This window comes from Nesoenas mayeri (assembly GCF_963082525.1).
Source record: "Nesoenas mayeri genome assembly, chromosome: 1".
NCBI classification, from domain to species: Eukaryota; Metazoa; Chordata; class Aves; order Columbiformes; family Columbidae; genus Nesoenas; species Nesoenas mayeri.
The window spans coordinates 81,046,965-81,066,509 of NC_137541.1; the positions used below are offsets into that span (position 1 = coordinate 81,046,965).

Sequence of the window (19,545 nt, forward strand, 5' to 3'; positions counted from 1 at the left end):
AAGCCTCCAGGAGTAATGAAGTTAAGTATTTTCAAGAATCTCTATAGCCACCAATTTAATTATTGGAATTAAATCCTCTCTTTGAAAGATGCAAGTGGAGAACCTGTTTCAGTGAGCCAGTTCTGAACATTAGGCAATGCCTCTCTCAAATATGTTACTGCTTTCAGTTCTTAGCTCTACTAAGCACGATGAGGGCCCGTCCAGGTAGGATATAATGTTTGACATATTTGCACTCTAATTCCTTCTCTGATACAGGAAATTCCAGAAGACTAGACTCTTCTAATCCTGCAGCAGATGCCATAACTGCCATAGTGGTCAAACTCTCTACATTAAAGTTATACTGATCTTGCAGAAAATGACCGATTTGTTGAGATACTTACTGATGTAAAAGCTAAGTTTTTTTTCTGATTGACTTCCCCGAACTTCACAAGAGCCAGAGGAGCTAAATGTCGTTACAGACAACTTATATTTTCCTGGTTCTTTCAGTTCAGCAACAAATTTGTGTATGTCCTCGCTTACTGTCAAAAATTCTGTGGAGTTCTCTAAATCAGAGAGAAAAAAAGAAGTGTGAGTTAATTGAAATTTGAAAGGTTCCAGCCACTGAGAAAATTATTTATATTAGAAATGCTAATACTGTTTCTGTTGTGGGATTAAAAGGTAACCAAAACGAATGAATTTATGTGGGCAGTTTTACTTCTTGCCATCAGCACAAGTGTAATTACCAACCAAGGTTGCAGTATAGGTGTAGAGGAACAATAAACTCAGGCCAAATTTTCATTCCATAGAAGGGATGATAAAATAAGGTTGCCATGACTGTTCAAGCGAAAACCAGCATAGCATGGAAGAAAAGGAGCTTCCAACTTTCTATCTAATGCATTCTTACTCTGCAAAAAAGTATTCCCCTCAGTGTGGCAAGGCTTATGAAAACTGCTTCTCAGGAAATAAAATCCATTTGCATAAAACAGAAAATCTTTGAGCAACACGGATATTTTCCTGTAGCTCCATTACCTGAAAAGTCTCACCATTCTCCACCACAGCCTCCTTGTGGCCTAAGGAATATTTTTGGTAGCTCTCCTCTGAAACAACTGTTAGTCTGAATCTAGACTATCTTTTCTGCATGCCCCTTCCAGTCAAGGTCCCCATGAGAACCTTTCTCAGTGGCAGACAAAAGTAGTACATCATATAATGTACCTTCTTTGTCTCAAAATTCTGCCACCTCATTTCTCCTGTCTCTGATACAAGAAAGGATTTATGATAGCTGCAGTGTAAACTCTGTGGCAATATGTACAACTGTATAAATCTTGTTTGACAACAGAGAATTTATGATTTACCCATCCTCCCTTACTTTTATGATGCCCAGGCAGAACTAGATGCTATTCAATGCAAGAAACTTCTCAAGAAATTCTGCAGATCTAACAAAGTGCTCTGAGGAGACAGCCTACCAATGGAATTACAGAAAAGAGGTATGTAAAGGGTATAATATTCCGTTTTACCTTCTCTTTCAATATTGATATGGAAACCATCAAATGCAGTGGGTGGCTTTGGTGGTAACCAGGTCAGCACCATTTGTACAGGAAGGAAGGAAGGAGGCTCTAGCATGAGTTTTCCAGATGTGTTGACATCATTTCCCTTGTAATCATGGGAAACTGCATTGACAAACTCCTCTTCACCATCTGATGACTCAGCTTCATTAGACCACCAGTATGGCTGCGATGTGGTTTCATACTCAGTGTTGTTATAGCGGTAGTCCAGCCAGGCTGCAGATGTGTTTGGTGTGGGAATTTCAGGTGGGCTGTCAGAAAAATGGCTAAGCTTTTCTTTCCTTATGATTTCTTGTGGTGCCATGAATGATTCTTCTGCAAAATTCCCACTGTTCTCTTCCCAGTTGTTTCTGTTGATTGGCACAATCTGAACAGAAATGTTTCGAGGTGGGTAAGGAACTAAAAGAGAAACAAGGGTTAGTCTTTTAATAGGTTCTTTTAAAGGTTCTGTGCACCTTTACAATGTGTTATTTCCCCAGAAAAACAGAAGGCAGAAAAACAATGCATTTAGGGATATTTTGAAATAAGTTGTTCTTCTTAAGATTCTACCTTCTCTTACATATAGCAAAAGTGATTCTAGTGGGATCAAGATGAGTGTAAATTCACAGAAGAATCACGATTCAAGAATAACAAGAATAAAACCAGATGTGAAGTCACAGTAAATCAGATTTCAGTGTTATTACAGCAGCAAGGCTACTCGCATGTGAATCTGTAACAGTCAACCTCTATCTATTTTCTTGTGGACTTCCAGAAAGATATTGATCATGGAAAAAAAATTGAAAAACTTATGCTAAATTAATATACGGCATAGCTCATATTTAAAAAGGATGACCTTCACATTGCTGTAGGGCTTTTCAGGTGCTTTTAGCAGCCACCTTTTCACAAGCACTAAACATCAGTTTAAATTTTAATATTTGTGAAAGCTTGGTCTTAAGATTTGGGGCTCCAGAAGACACGATTCTGGCGTGTCAGAAAATTACTTCAACTCACACCAGGAGGTGAACACACAGCATTTTGTCTTCCTTACTTTAACTGATTGTCTCTCTGCCCTTACACACACTAAGTGCAAGTAGCCTCTGCAAACAATTTTGACAGGCACCTTTAAAACTAGCACCTTACAACATACTAATTTTTTCATATCCCCTGTCCCAGCCATGGCCACTGGTACAAAAACAGACACTACAATGTTGTACTTCATGCAAAGAATAAGTGATGGGAAAGTAGCATGAAAGAAAAACGTGATCCTGATGGTTGCATTCTTATGGTTCAATAACTATACTTAGGTTCCTAAAACCAGAACTCATTTGTCCTCAGTTGGCTTTGTTCTGTCCAAGGCAATGGACCAACGTCAGTGTATTAATGTGAAGATTTGGCCTTTTGATTCTGTCACTGGTTCATTTCACTTTGGACCCTGGAAAATGTCTGTGGTCCAACAGATTAACAGGAAAGTTTTGGGCAGGACCAAGCTAAATTAGTTCTGGACCCCGAACAAATGCAATTTTCAGCCCTTGTAACATTGCTGTCTTGGAAATTAAAAGTTCATGCTTCAGGGCATTAACTGGCTGCCAAGTGGGGCAACTATGACATTCTTCTTCTCTGTTATAAAAGACTGCACAATGCCTTCTCCAACAATTTAGCTATGATTCACTGCGCAAGGGGACAGACCAATATAGATAGATCAATAGTCTGCTCAGTGAGGCTACTCCTGTGGCTTAAAAATTAATTCCTAGCACAAGGCCTAGGATTTCTCATGTGAAGTAGAATTTATTTTCTAAGAGGCAAGCTTTATAATAGAAACACTTGTGCAAATTTCACTTTGCACTGTATTGTACACATAAACCTATGTACTAGCTGCAGCATCCTCCTCCCATGCTCCTGGCCAGGAGCAGCTCCCAGGACTGCTCCCACACACACCTTCCTCTCTGTAGGATCAAATCCCTACCCACAGCAGAAAGGAAAGCAGCCAGACAAACTGAGAACAAATGGCACGTAATAATTTTCTTCACCTGTTCTGTGCTGTTTGGGCTCATGCTGCACCCCACTGTATTCTACCAGCGTGCTTTTGTTGAAGGTTGCTTCTGATACCAACTGAAATGTGATGTTACTGTAGCATATACCTGGTAGCCAGTGGTTGAAAACTGTTTTACCTTTAAAGAAATCTGCAGGTTTAAAGAGAAAAGAAGAAAGGAAAAAGAGGAAAATGCATCAAATGTTCAATTCTCAATAATGCAACTGCACATGCTGAACTGGTAGTGTTTCATATATTTAAACATTGCTCAACTTGGTCTGAGACATGAAATTCTTATAATCCAATTTGCCAACATTTATCCTGGCTGTCAAAGGGACTTTGTTACTAAATTAAAAAAAAAAAAAAAAAAAAGGGCAAAAAGCACAGCACAAGAAACATTAACTACTTTTCACAGTAAAGGAAACTGAATCTGGCAACCTGCTCCATATGAAACTGAATATTTCAAAGAGCATCTGACAGTTTCTGCAGACGTTTAACTGCTGCACACAAAAGCCTCCTTGGTCTATTGCTGACTGAAACATAAGGTTTGGGGTAGAGGCTGAAATGGCCATCCACCATGCAACCGAGAGCAAGCCACAGTACTGAGAGCTGAGCTCACATCCACCATCAGTGCACATGTGGGCTGAAAAGAAGTTGCACCAGGCTATTTGGCTATGGGAAGGAGTGTGCAAGTTGATTAGTGAATTTCTTAATTCAGGTTGACTTTTTTATTTATCAGCAGTTGCAGCACTGCAGCCCCTGGAAACATGTATTAGCTACAGAAGACAAGAATTACTGCTGTTATCCCTTTTGTTCTCTGGAAAGAGGTCACCTATATTTTGTGCTATGAACCAGAATCACCCTTCCTAACTTGTGGCGCTTCATAGCACTGAAAATGTGATTTCTAGCCCCACTCTGTATGGAAGCAAACAGACTACAAATTTTTCTGACCTCCTTCTGAAAGTGCTTATCTCCCTCTGCTGACTTCAGAGAGAGCTTACAGTCACCTGACTTCTACTTTGGGAGCCTTAGTTCAGTGCCTAAAATTCAATCCAGCACCTACTGGATTACTGACAGGTGTTTTCTGCCACTATGTAACGCTAAACCATTGGGGTTTCAGGGCCTGCAGAGTCTGCAGTTGCCTTTCTCACCTCTTAGGGTGCTCTCCATAGCTCTCTGAGACAGATGCTATACATAAGCTATAGTGCAGGGAAAGCGGGAATCAGTTATAAACCAATAAAAAAGAAAGCAGAACTTGCTCATTAGATTGTTTAGATGGTTAGATTAATTGTTTAAATTGTTTAGACTGACTATCTAGATTGTTAGACTGATTGCCCTTGATTAAATTATTTTAAGAAAATCTACATTTATAATATGTAGTAGGGTTAATTAGTTCAGGGGTAATACTGTATGCTTCAGTAATATACAGTACTACACAGCATAGTACTATTAGCACTGTCACTGTATGGGTGACACAGAACTACCAGGTTTAAATCCTGTGCCAGGAATGAGGTATATTGAATGGGTTTTCCAGCTCTGGGGCATCACAGAGCTCTCCTATCAGCTCTTTACCAAAGAGGAAACCTTGGCCAGAGGGAAGAGACTGGGAAATTTTTAATGTTTTCAACTGACATAGAATGTCATCCAGGGATTTCACAAGCATATCTAGAAAGCAAAAATGTGTCTCTGTCCTTCCAACTGAGTTTGGGGTTTATTTCCTTTTTCCTTTTGTTTTGGATTGTACAGCAGCAGGGAAGATTAAAAAGTGGTGGAAAGTTTTTTTGGATTTTAGTGTACACGCATATTTGGAAGCACCAGAAAATGAGGACTCCTTCCTAGGCTGATTTCACAACTGATTAAAAAAATCCAGACTACACAGTCTTCCTCTAAAATCCCAAGGAAAGGAAGCATCACTAGAACTAGGAGGGGAAGCAGGTTTAAATCCAAAGTGAACCACAAGTTCAATTTAAAGACCCATCCATTACTTCATGATATGAAAGTTATTATATAAACAGACACCTTACCAGAAATACAAATCATTACAATCAATATAGGTCAAAACCACACATAAGACCACTGTTTAAAATGTTTCCAGAAGAGTTAGCATTAATTTTTTTTTTTTATAATGTCCTCCTACCTTTGTACAGCATTGTTCGGTAGTCTTTTCCTTCCCAATAGCTTATATTTACCCTGGTAAAAACATTGTATTTCTCTGGGTACTGAATTTCAAACAACACTCCTGTTTCTGGAGATGGTTTGTAATCATAGATAGAAACACTGCTCACAGGAAGGGGTTCTAAAGGATATACAAATAAAAGGAAAAAGGAAGAAAGGAGCAGGTTAATAGGCAACTGAGTTCTTGACACATACACATCACCAATGAAACAAATGGTTTTGTTAGGTATAGCACAGACACTCTTAAATCTACCAGATGATACCTGGGACTTCACAGAGGTCTATGGCAAAGCTGGTTGTGACATTGTCAAAGCCGATATATGTGTGTTCCCCCCAAATCAATTCATGTTCTTTATTTGCCATTAAAAAAATAGCAGTTTTTATTTAAGCACTCACAGTCATCACCCCAGAAAGATTTTCATCTTTAATGCTTGCCAATCATGTAGAAGTGCTCAGACAAAAACAATGAAACACTTGAAATTGGTCATAAGTTTGGCATAAATTTGAACTTTTAAGATTAGCTGAGGAACTTATAACTGTAATGGCCAAAGGAAGCTAACTGACTGAAGATTTTATATTTTGTTATCTATTAATTTCTTTATTTCATGGGTAATTACACAGTCCCCATTCCTACCATATGTGAGAGGGCTACCATCTTCCACATCTTTACCCACACCAAACTTCTACAAAATGTAGCAGAACCATTACCATTATTTTACAGATGAAGAACTGAGGTATGGAGAAGTGAAGTGGTTTACTGAAGGGCACAGGGGAAGACAGTACACAGAAGGGAGGTAAGCACAGAACTGCCAATATATTGGTCTGAACTCTGAGCCAGGTGGATTATAAAAACTAAGAAAAATAGCCTGTGGCATCTAGACCAGTGTAGATTAAGGACAGATGCGTCAGTTCACTGGAGCTGGGAGTCTGGATTTTTGCTAATAGGAGAATCGCAGTTTTATTCAGCCTCCTTTATCCACCTAAAAAAACCAAAACCAAACCAAACAAAAATCCCAAAAACTAAAAATCCCCCTTTTGCTTGATGCTTTCCACAGAAAGAAAAAAATGATAGCAAACCAACTATACATTGGTTAAGATGGCCAAACAGATGTTGAAAACAAGGTTATAGTGTTACTTGAAATTTATCATACTAGAATATTTTAATACAGGTAGTTAATGCACAACACCCTCAGTAATTACGCCTACATCCATGTAAGTATTATCATGTAAATTTAGTTCCTGCACACTATAGGGAACAGATTGAAAAATTCAACCTGTTCATTAGCATGGCCTTAGAGGACACATTTGAGTTCAAAGGCTCTGGAGAAAAACTAGTATGTTTCCCCAAAGAGTATACAGTCACAACAGGAGAGAGAAACAGTAAATGAAAGGGAAGAGCAGTGTCATATTCAAAAGTGGAATTATTCCACAGAAGGTGGAATAGGTTAATCAAAGATTAAAAAGCAAGAATGTAGTGAAAACAAAAATCAAATCCCAATTAATGGCATAGTATTTTCACCATATTGCTAAGTTTCAAGATGTAATGAGAAGTGGAGAAGAAAAAGCAACTAAGAACAAAAGCCACTGATGCAAATAGAATCTCTACCGTAGTCTTAAGAAGAAGTCATGTTGTCATTTTTAACTTTGTCAGAGCATGGGAATGCAATGTTGTGGAATTATTAAACTATTTCTCATGGCAAAGACACTTCATTAGCTTCAGGTAGATTTCAGCATATTTGTATGCTAACCACTTACACACAGAAACTCCCAGTCTCACAGATACCAACAGGCACTTCAGTGATGGGATCTGTGAAAATTTTGCTGACAATTTGTGATAGCCTAGAAATAAACAGGAGAAAAGCAGATCATGAGAAACAAAGCCTACCCTCTTCTTTCTGCTGAGGCTTTTCCCATCACTTTTTCTGAAATAAATGATAGTTGATCTGACTATCCATGTGACTGGAGCCTTCATATCACAGCTCACACAGCACACAATAGTAGTTTAAATGTCAATAACAAACTCTAAATAGCACAACTCTTACATACAGTCATCTTTCACGTTAGTGGATGTGCCCTGGGCTTTTGTCTGCTATCTCATTCACATCTGAAGTCTCCTTACTTCTGAAAGAATTACTGAAACTTTATGTCAGTGATTAAATTACCCCATTTATTCCTTCCTACAACAAATCAAATAAAGGATAGAAGTTATATTCATCTTTAATCCAAATGATTCTTCCTCCCCATGCTTTGATTTAATTAATCAATAACTGAATTAAGCGGTAATCACCACAGACTCTCTTTCTTGTTGTTCTCTTCCACTCACTATCCTCTCCTTGATTGTGGCTGATGTTAGCAGAGTAGCACGAGTGATATAATGCAATTTAAAGATTCTTCCATTATATTACTTCTTCCAGCACCAAATCTTCACATCAAAAGCTAATTGAACACTGTGAAATTAAAAGGACACTCAGTAGATCAAAAACATGTTCTGTTTTTCACTTACTAACTGCTTCTAGGGTTATTAAACATAAAGAAGATGTGAAACATTACTCTTCACTATCTATAATTCAGAGCATAAACAGTCTGGACTTTCTAATTTTAAGACTTTCAGGTTTTAGGATCCAGCTTTTCACGGATGTCAGTGGTTCTAAAGAAGTAGCCTAAATAAAGCCTAAATAAAGCTCTCAGAAAACTTGAGAGCTTTATAAATGCTCTGCACTGCATTGACATATGAAGTCATATTACAGAAGAGACTTAGAGGATTTTACTGTCCCTCTAATAGCACGTTTAAGGCACTTCTTCATGTACAATCTATTTATTTTTAGACTTGCAGATTATATTAAACAGAAACATGCAAGCTTGCAGGATCAAGAACTAAATTTGCCATTTTTTCTTAGTGTCTCAGAATATGCTGCTCCTATAGCAACTGCTTTCCCATTGTATCTGTTTATGGGAAATGTAAGTTGTGTTTCTCTCCTAGGCTCTACAGCATTTTTCACATAGCACATAGCTTGTTTTATACAAACATCAAGATAGCACAATAAAGGCTGCTAACCCTTTGCTCAAATGTCCTGGAAAATGCTGGATGCTAAGTCCTCCATTGATGTATTCAATCTGTGCATATACATAAATGATTGCAATTCAGGAGGGAAAGGAAAAAAAAAAGTATATTGAAAGCAAGTACCATATTATAATATGTCCTAATTAATTTGGTTTTAATATTTGTAGATTGGGTCACACTACAGATTCAATTAGTGATTGATTACTACAGTAGCTTAGATGTAGTTCAAATGGGACTGAGATCAAGTCTCTTGCTTCTCACTCTCAAACCCAAATTAATTATGGCTTACCTTCACATTGTGACTTTTATAAAAAATAAGCCCCATTAGTGCAGTGACCTAACTCTCATGAGTAATCCCCTTTATTCACAAGAAGAAGCTGTGAAATACTTAACTTTCTCCCCAGGATGACACTATTTATATCTCTATTTAGTTACTGCGAGTAAGTCATAGCCAGGGTAAAGCTTCCATTTTGCTAGATTTTTTAGGGATCATTTTAATGCTTGGTAAAAATCAACTTTTTTTGAGATTAAACAGCTGCTATTTAATACTTTAGGAATATAATGTTCGATTTTATTATATGTAAGAGGATACCATGTGTAATTGCTTATGAGAGAGGAATGTCAGTGAAAGTAGTATCCGTGTAATGATGGTGTATACTGCAATTCCTAGATGCCCATATAAAATGACAAATAAAAAGTTGATACAAGCTAAAAAATAATGTTGTAGGTGTATCTGTTGTTCCTGAACAAATTTAGGCCAATAGTTTAGGTTAAACGGAAATTAGGGCAGGAAAAAATACTCATATGGTTGCAGTTCTTTTTGTTTCTTTGATTCTGAGGGAGGGTTTTTTTCACCTCAAAAAGGGGTAATATGATTTGTTTGCTGGGAAAAGCTGAGCACCAATGGACCTGGATTTCTTCTGAGTTATGTTTCAAAATTGGGGCTGCCATGGATAACCAACCTTTTTAAAGATGGGCCGAGTCATCCTTTAAGAACGAAAAACATGACGGCCTTAAATTGTACATTTCGTTGGAAAAAACAAACAAACAAACCAACTATGAATCTCCTACTTCAACAGCTCCAATCCTTTAATGAGGCAGGGAAAGGATTTGACCTGCTGAATCACTTCCTGCAGCACCTGACACAATGACAACGGAGCATTAACTAGGTCTAATGCCAATTACTTTCTGAGAGCTGAAGAGCTCAGAGTCCCTGAAGAACATTTTTTGTAGAAGACACAGAGGCAGAACTCTCCCCAAAGAGAATATATTTTACAGTGATTTATGTAAGGAATCATCAGCTTTAGAAACAATGAGACATTTACCACTCAAACCTTCTAATCTTAGGCTAAAATAAAAGTCAGGCAGAGCTGCTCTAAATTACTCTCAGAGATCCTGAGATCCCGATTTCTCCAGCTCCCAGCAGGCATCTATTTTTCCTACAGCACACCATAGCTCTGCAATGTACTGCTTTCCTCATTCCTTCAAATGTACAAACACTTTTATCTTGCACAACAAAAATAAAAATTGACAGTGAATTTGAAAAAAAAAAAATCTATATGAGTATGAGTCACCCTGGGAAGAATAAAACAATACTTCAGGCTGACAAAATGGAGGATCAGTGAGAATTTCAGTCACTGGTTTTATATCCATGCTCTTTATTCCTTCCATAAACTAGTTTAAGATTAATTAGTAATAAGGCAGAACTTTCTTTCAAATGTTGCAGACCATTAAATTAATTATATAAATTCTGGAGTTACTTCATTCCCATTGAAAAGCCAGAACTCCAAGAGCAGAAGAAAGCAAGTTTGAAGTAATTGTGTTAGATACCAGAAGTATTTCTAACCTTTTCCAGATTGAAAACTGGAAGGTCATTTTGATAGGCACTACACAATTGCACACATAGGAATCTGGCCATATACCCATTTTTGTGAAAACCATCACAGGGATCTTTAAGAATAAATGGACAAAGTTTCAGTTTTTCTCCTTCAGTGAAGTACTGAGCCCAATCTGTTGAACACAGCTTTGCTACAGAATCAGCAGAAAAAAGTGCTGTTTTGTGCCCAAATTCTACTTTACAGGTTTCCTACCTAAGAGTTGAATGCACCCTATTCATCTCACCCTTCTAAAGTCCTTGCTTGGGAAGCACTATGAGGATGTGGACAGTGCTCATGCTGACAAAACCCTTGGGCTCTGAGAAGAAATACTGCAACAAATAGCTTATACCTTGCATCAAAACAATCTGAACTACAGAATAAGGAAACTCTATAGTTTGTGGTGTTTTGGTTAATGTGAGCAAGTGCTGAAGTTATTCCAGTCAGAGACAAGTAGAAAATAAACTGTTCAGTCTTGTAGAGATGGCCCAAGTTAAGAATAGAAACCTCAAATGGTAGCATACATACATGTATGTATGTATATTCATATAATGTTAAGATATTTTATAATTTTATATGTACATATTTATGGACACATATATTTTTATGTATTTCTATTTACACATAATTCTATAATAATGCTTATATATCATAGAATCATATAATGCATCAAATATATAGTTAGCTTTTAAATGATCTTTCTCTTGAGGAATCTTTTTCTGGACAGACACCTTTGAAGGGTAAAGCAAAAGTCTTCTCTGACTAAAATGGGATGAGTTTCAACCTGTGAAGAGACATACCTGTCTCTTGTCAATATGTTGAGAAGCAGCACATTGCTGAGGGATGTAAATAGGAGAAAGGAAATGTCATCAAGATATACCATCAGAAAGCAGAAGTCTTTCATGACTCTCACTGAATTTCTAAGTAGGCGATCTCTTTGAAGGACCCTGTTCTCATTTTGACATCCCCAATTTGGATACACACTCCTCTGAGTGAAACTTGCATCTCCAGCATATAGCCATCTCCCTGCATGGACTCCTTCACAGGCATCAGGACATCCCAGAAAACTATTGTGAAATATTGAAGTATAGCCTTGGGAATAACCACGCTGGCATCACTGGCTATTTATCTTGTGGCAGCCTAGCGAATGGGGCCAATCTGCAACTGGGAAAGCTCTCCTAATACTAATGAAATTGCAACAGGAATTAATTTGGTCCCAGAAGCTAGTTGTAATATGCCATTTTCTTCATATGTAAGATATAGACAGAATAAATTAAATAGTTATATGTCTTTGCATGGTTAAAATAAACTAAGAATGTTAAATAGGCAGAGAGAGCATATGGCATGAAGAAAAACATTGATCTAAACTCTTCTCTGCCAAAAAAAAAAATCAAGCTGACAGTCAGAAAATTACATAAAACAGACAGTGGACAATACCAATAAAAGGAAAAATAAAAAGAAAAAAAAAAAAGAAAGAAAAGAAAAACCAACTGTCACATCATGCAGTTTTGTATGAGAAGACAGTGGTCACAACATGAATTTTAAGATGTCTCCTCAAAAGCACTGTCTTGAAATACACCTTAAAAAGCCCAGGTTACCACACTGTCTCCTCATTCCAAATTTACTTTCATTTGTGCATCCTTGTGCTCAAAAGATGAGCTATGTCAGTAGCTGAGGCTGCTGCAGGAGAGCTAGCACTCATCGGTCTGCCTGGCAGAAAATACTTGGAAGGAGACTCAAGCCCTTTCCTTGCGAAGCTCATGATTTACAGCACACTTTTAGTGCTCAGTACAGCATCCTTCAACGCTGCCTGCAGGAACGCCCCTTCTTTTCCATGAATCTGGTTGTCTTTCTGTTGAGATAAAACCAGTGAAATTCACTGTTCCCTTTGTGTTACATGAGCTCCCCAAGCAGCACTGGCCGACTGCCAAAATCACTGGTCCTTCCAAGGTTTGGGTGAGCAGCAGACGCCACAGCAGGAAACCCTGAGATGCTGCCAGCACACCCGCATCAGACAGGTGGTGAAAAAGGGTAGGCTTCTTTCAGTCGGAAAGGACAACGTCAAGCCTTGGAGGACAGAGAGTGACATGGGATATGCCCCTTGGAGCTGTCAGCCTCACTCTCTTTCAGGAACACCTTGTGGAAGCCCCCGAGCCAGAAATTGAAAGTCTGGGGCTGGCTTTAATGGGCTGAGTGACACTGGCTCTCTTCTTCATTCAGAGATCCCCTACGCAGGAGTGTATGTTCCATCTGCCACCCTGGATCATACCTTCTCCTGCTATCAGTGACCCTCGTGGGCTTTGGAAATCATACAGCATTAAGCCCCACGGCATGACTGCAAACGCTGCATTCAAAATCCACCGGAAATGCATGGTGAAGCATTTTTTCAGTTGCATATGACAGCTGGTGCTTCCACGATTTATTAAAAAACAAAATAAAACAAAAACAAAACAGACAACAAAAACCCATAACAAACAAAAACCCAAACAAACAAAAATCCATAACAAAATAACCCCAAACAAACGAACCCCCCAAAACCCCAAGCAAACCATAAAATAGGAAATTGGGTTAGAATTTTTGCTTTGTCTGCAATGTTAAAGCAAACAAAGAAAAGGAAATTCAGGCTGCCTATGAACCCTTGAACTGTTCACTAAACATAGATGTTCTTGCACATATCTAAGGCACGTATGCCTTACAAAAGACTTTTCCCATAGGACCCCTCATGATTGTTCTAATCGTGGCACAAGTTGAGCACACAAGGGAAAGCTGAAGAATGTATAGATGATGCAAAATCTGCAGGAATCACACAGAAATCTTTGGTGCATTGCATGATGACAAAGCAAACAAAATCACACCTCTCCCCTAGGTTCAACAGACCTGGAGGTATTAAGAGACAGACTACTACAAATATGGTCTCCACCACAAAAACCTTCAGCTGTGCTGGCAAAAACATATGGTTTTGTTGACTACTATCTGCTTTCTGGTTTTGTACTGCTTCAGTATATTAGCAATCAAAGAACATTGTTATAGCATTTAAAACAGATTATACCTCACCATGTAACAGGAGTGCTTACACTGAAATGTCAGTCAACACTTTTTGTGCCTCTTACTAGATCTTTGGAACTCCTGGTTGAAAGAGTTTAGGATGAACATCTGGAAAGGAGGTTCATCCACCACACATTTCAGTATGTTAAACCTCCCCAGTCAGTATTCAGGAAGGGCCACCCAGGGGAAACCCACAGCTCTCCCATTCTTCTTGCCCAGACCTCGTGAATTTTCACTCAAGCCTTCTCAACACATTTTCCCTACTGTTCTCAGCCAGGGATTCATCCTTCTCCACAAGAGAAACTTCTGGGGAAAATAAAATTAAAAAATACCAACAACCCACACATAAAGAGAAGAAACAGGAGAAAAAGAATAAGGTGTTACTTACTGGTTAACACAGTGATTGATCTTGCTGACTTGGAAACCATATTTGAGTTCACTACCAACAGAGTTACTATGTAATATAGGCCATGGTATTTGGCATTAAAAACCACAGGGGCAGGTAAAGTGCTATTGAATTCTTCGAACTGGAAAAAGTAGTTCTTGGATTCTCCAGCTATCTTCACAACATATACAGAGGATGAGCTCACCACATCAGATGCTTCCAGGGAGACAACGATACAATTGTCTTCTCGAACAGTAACTTGGAAAGGTTCTGCATTCTACAAGACAAGAATAAAGAATTTGCTGAAGTAAAATATATTATTTCACTTTTACCTATTTCCCTAGGTACTCATAGGATACTCATGTTGTATTTGTGATAGTTATATTTCATATTCTGCAATAGAGTTAACATCAAACTGTAGCAATTACTTCAGAATACAATTCATAGTCAGCCAAAGTCCACAGGCATCTAATTATCAAGCCAGTCTGTCTGCAGCGGAGGCTGGTTCCTGCCATGTGCTTTCTGATTTTCTGGCTACTCCATCCCTTACATCCCCAGGAACAAAGCCTCTGCCATTCTATTATTTCCTGATGGAAGGTGGAGTAGAGCAAAAGAAGGATGAGATTAAAAAGGGTATCAGGGCAAGAGGATTTCCTATAAAGCCACAAAGCACAAGTCATTTAAATCCCATAAAAGAGATTATTAAATCAAGACTCGTTTATTTTGCAGAAACAGGATCATATATTCTTCAATGCAATATACTCTGAAAGCCTGCAACTGAAGAATAATTTTGGCACTGACTATGCTTTTCCAAATATGTCTGTTCCAGCAGGTACCAGGCGATAAGCAGCTCTCAGCACTATGTCCATGGCTTTGGTTAGCACTTCTCTCTTCCTAAGCTACACCATTTCATTTTCAATATCTCTTTTATTAGTAGTAGAAAGAAAGGAGCAATTTAACCTTGTTTTCATATATCATGAGCATGTTACGTCATTGCCAGCTGAAAACACTTTCCTTTTTATTAACTGCAAACCAGCTGTCAGCAAGAAGCACTTGTCCTCTAGAGGAATTTCGAAACAGATTCATAGTAATTAATGAGAAAGGAGAGTTCAAGCTTACATAAAGAGTTGCCTTTTTGTTTATTAGGCCACTCTGCTGCTCAGAATTTTTTTACCCCCAGCAAAAACTACAATATTTGATATTTTCAATTCCCAACTCCATGGTATCTTTTTCTCTTTCATGTTTCACAGGCTGAGAGCTCCATTTGGACAGCAGAGTGTGTGACCATGGCTAGTTTGCAATGTATACCTCCAGCCAAGTTGTTCCTGTACCAAAGAGCTAGATACCTCCTTCAGAGATTAATTGGCAACCTCCTGTCTTCTTGTAGTTTTGTTTAGTGGGAAATCTTATGTGAGAATAATATTTTTTGCATTTATGCTGAAGGAGCCAGGCTCCCTATGTGGCGGGTATGTCAAACTATAAGTGTAGGAATAGATACATTTATACAGTCCTAAAATTACATTCGACCCTTCGAGGGCAACTGTGAAGCTGATGTGGCCCCCAGTGAAAATGAGTTTGACACCCCTGTTATATGGAATTCACACATAAAGTGTCAGCAACTCCTGGCATTAAAAAAAATTAAAAACAAAAAAACAAAACACAAAAAAACCCCACACAAACCAAACAAAAGAACCCCCAAAACCTAACAAAACAGAACAAAAATTGGTTCTAGAACTGTGAGATGTTACATAACAGTACTTATCTTTACATATATTTACGCTTTTATCATCGGGCTTTGAGATTTTTCAGTGTACGGAAGGTCATACCACCTATAGGCTTGAGAAGGACCAATGTAAACCCACTCATCTGACCCAAAAGGAGAACAAGGTAACAAGTGTATAATAAATCCAGAACAAATAGGATAACCAGTCTAGATAGCTTAAAGTCTGAGATTAAATACAGAGGCAATACAACTTCAGCTGCTGATTTGAGGTTTGCTTGGGTTGGTCTTTAAAAAAATCACTTTAAATTTGCTAAAATTATATAAGTCAATGTTAGCAATGGATTAATACTTTGGTGTAGAATTCTGTGTCATTTTTTACAGATGACAGAGCAATTGCTCCAAAAGGCTTACAATGCAAGACTACAATTATGCAAAAGCTTCCATGTGTTTTACTTAGCCTCAACCGAATTCAGCAAACTTACTCCTGAGCAGACCAAAATACCACATTTTAAGTTTATTTATTTTGCTTTCTCTCCTGATCCAGCACTTGAATCCACGTAGATTCAAATCTTTAACTGAGGAGTATGTTTAGGTCTGGTAAAAAAAAGTAGGAGTCCTCTTATCCTTCCCATTCTCAGCTCACTAAGGAAACATGGAACGATTCTTACTTCAGCTCTCTGATGTGGGGAGACAGGAGAAGGAAGGCATGAATAGACTGTTTTTCAGAGGCATGTGTGCTAGTGTATCACAGAAAGTATTTATTTTTCCACGACCAAGAAAGGAAAGACAGACCTGACTCAGCGAGGTTATTACTACACATCAAGCTTGAAGAGCATGTATAATTCCACAGAAGTCAGTGGTGTTTGACCTTCCATAGACTTGCATTTGAGTATTCCACTAGAGGAAAGAACTGTGTTCTCCAAAATTCCTCTTGTCTTCTGAATTTCATGGTACCAACTCAACGTCCCTACCTTGCTATGAAGAGGCAGACAAAAGAGCCCAACCAATTTATACATCCAAACGAACAGTTCAAAGCAAGTTCCTAGTGTTTGGTGGTATTATAAATAATTTGTGATGTTAATCAAGTACAGCTGGAACTTAAGCATATAATTGCAGAGCTATAGACATTCCTAGGATATAATTAGGTGCTTTCAGAGACTGTTCATACGGGGTGTGATTTTGTTATTTGTTTCTTCCATGCGTTTTGTACTAACTGTACCTTCATTTTTCCCCTCGCACTGTTTTCTTGAATTCACAGCAAGTACCATTCAGTAAATGATCCACTAACTTTCTTCAAAGAGTTCTCACACAATTAGCATAACATACTTCTGCTAGCTAAATCCATAGAAACCTCACAGACATATGCTATTGTTACCTATGACAACAGGTAACTGGGGAAATTAACCTTTTCTGAGTAATTTATCTCCTAAATATCTGGGGATTTGTGTCCCTGTGTCCAGATGCTTTTTAACCACTGCTGCCATGATACACAAACATTTTTTTGAGTGACACCTCTTTAGTAGTGGTGTTGTTCATCCATCCCATGCCTGTGTCCACCTGTATAATGCATCCCGCCCTTGAGTGGTACCTATTCTTTGCAGTGATTATGTGGCCCTCTTCCACACACCTGTATGTGCCCAGACTTTTAAACTGCTGCATGCACAAGACACATGGTTTGTGGGAGGCGTCTGTTATTTATTATCCATTGGCTCCTGAAATAATTTTTATCCTTTAATTTCAGCACTGAGGTTTGGCTTCTAGAATGGGGTGGCAGAAAAGGGATGAATGAAAGGCTTGGTAATTAATATGTCATAAGATGAGATCATTTATCTCCTTTGGGATACGGATTTCATTTTGACAGTGTTCTAAAAGAACAGACAATTCTGGGCATCCTGTTCTTCATATTGTATGAGGTGAGTGTCACTAGCCAGCACTGGGCTTGTGATTTTGAGAAAGTGGCTAGGGAAAAACCTGAGTATTTTTTTCTAACCACTGCTAGAAGTGACAAATGTGCCCCACTTAACTAGATTGTAAAGGCAGTGTGTCTTAGGACTGACAGCATCAGTATGGTAAATACACATTTCATTACTTCTGGTCAGCTACCTCCAGGATTTAATTTGCTGGTGTCACAGCTTGAGCAGCTGTTTCATGCCTGTAGGGAAATTTGGCAGGCCTTGTACATTCAGAAACAAATTATTAGCTTCAACTTCCTTCCTAGTTTATTATTACAAGCTCGTGGCATGCTAAAGCACTTAAAAAAAAAATAATAAAATGAAGCGGGGCAGGGGAGTAAATCCCACAATGTGATGCCTGTTCACAGTCATTTCCAGCACAGGGATGAGTCATGCTAGTGGAATTTTCAGCCAATAACCATGTCTCAATTAAAATAAAAAGGAAGAGGAGGCAAGGAGATATACAACATGTCAAATAAACATCACTGAAAGAGTAATAGGAAAATAAATGGTGTGCAGCAGAGCTCAAACTTCTCTTTTCAGAAGTTTATATCCTCAGTTCATTTCCTTATAGCAGTATGAGGTTTACACATGAGGAAGAGATCAAAATTGCAAAACAGCTACTAATTTTATGTACTTTGGCTTTTGAATGTCTCACTCTGAAATACATTGGGCCAGGACTCAATTATCAAAAGTGAGAGCAGTTACATGTTATGCTGACTTTAGAAGCAGCTGGGGATGCTCATTAGCTCTGCAAAACTGAAGTACTGGTAACCGCATCATGTTGTCTGATGCTAGACAAGTGAAAATAAGACCCTGAACAAATCTCACTTTTGTGAGCTCTTACATAGTAAATCCTGAAGTGTCACAGAGTTTTCAAAGTGAGCATCTGAAATTGCAAAGTAGGAGTAAATTTTGAAGCTATGGGGATCTACTTCTTAGGCTCAAAGTAGCATTACAATCATCTACTGTATAACAATGGTCAAAAATAACATCAGCGTAAGTACTGCAAGACAATACTGAACACCATATCTAGACCTCCTGGATGAAATCCTGGCTATTTTTGTGAGTGATACTATACTCAGACATATTTTGTTCCAGTGGCCAATAATGCTAATTTCATTCTAAATCACATGATGACTCATTCTCATCAAGATTCATCTCACTTAATTTTAGGTACTTAAATGGAATGACTGAGAGCCAGGATGATCTTTTCAGACAAAGTACCTGTGGATTCATCCGAGATCTGAATTACTTTTGAAAGTGCATTGAACAGCCACCTCAGCCAAATTCCTGCAGTCCTCTGTCACTGGGTCCAGTGAATCCAAGCCTTATCACAAAGAGAGGGCTGGGATCCAGACTTCAGGATCTTGGCCTCTTCTATATTCTTGCAGTGTTACCTCCACAGAAAGCACATAAGAAATTTCATAAAATAAATAGTATTGCAAAACATGCATAGAAGTCATATCACAGTATTTTTGCACCAGCTTCCTAATGTATGTTTTTCCTCTGAGGGTGACAAATGATAGTGAAGAACAGTTACAACAAAAGTGATAAACATTTGTTTTATTCAGAAATTGAAATCCTATATCAAATAAATCTGCCATGCACTTTTTGGAAGTTTATTGTTTCATGTGAGTCACTGTGCAAAGAATAGTGTCAACTTCTGTCCTATTTAAACTGTTTGAGTAATTTAGTCTGTTTTAGAAATTTCTTTCTGTCTCTGTGCAGGCTAGAGACTTACGATGATCCCGGTCACCTTCTAATCCTTTATAGCTAGA

General features: G+C 38.2%; 1 protein-coding gene across 1 annotated transcript in view; it reads right to left on the reverse strand.

Moving 5' to 3' along the window:
* PTPRO (protein tyrosine phosphatase receptor type O) overlaps positions 1-19,545 on the reverse strand; it is a gene marked incomplete at both ends in the record, with an annotated part of 157,564 nt that overhangs the window by 50,718 nt on the left and 87,301 nt on the right. The window contains 5 exons of the mRNA XM_080363397.1: positions 381-542; positions 1,494-1,940; positions 3,548-3,700; positions 5,687-5,845; positions 14,093-14,366. Of these exons, the coding sequence (XP_080219523.1) occupies positions 381-542; positions 1,494-1,940; positions 3,548-3,700; positions 5,687-5,845; positions 14,093-14,366 (1,195 nt within the window). The remainder of the gene's footprint in view (positions 1-380; positions 543-1,493; positions 1,941-3,547; positions 3,701-5,686; positions 5,846-14,092; positions 14,367-19,545) is intronic.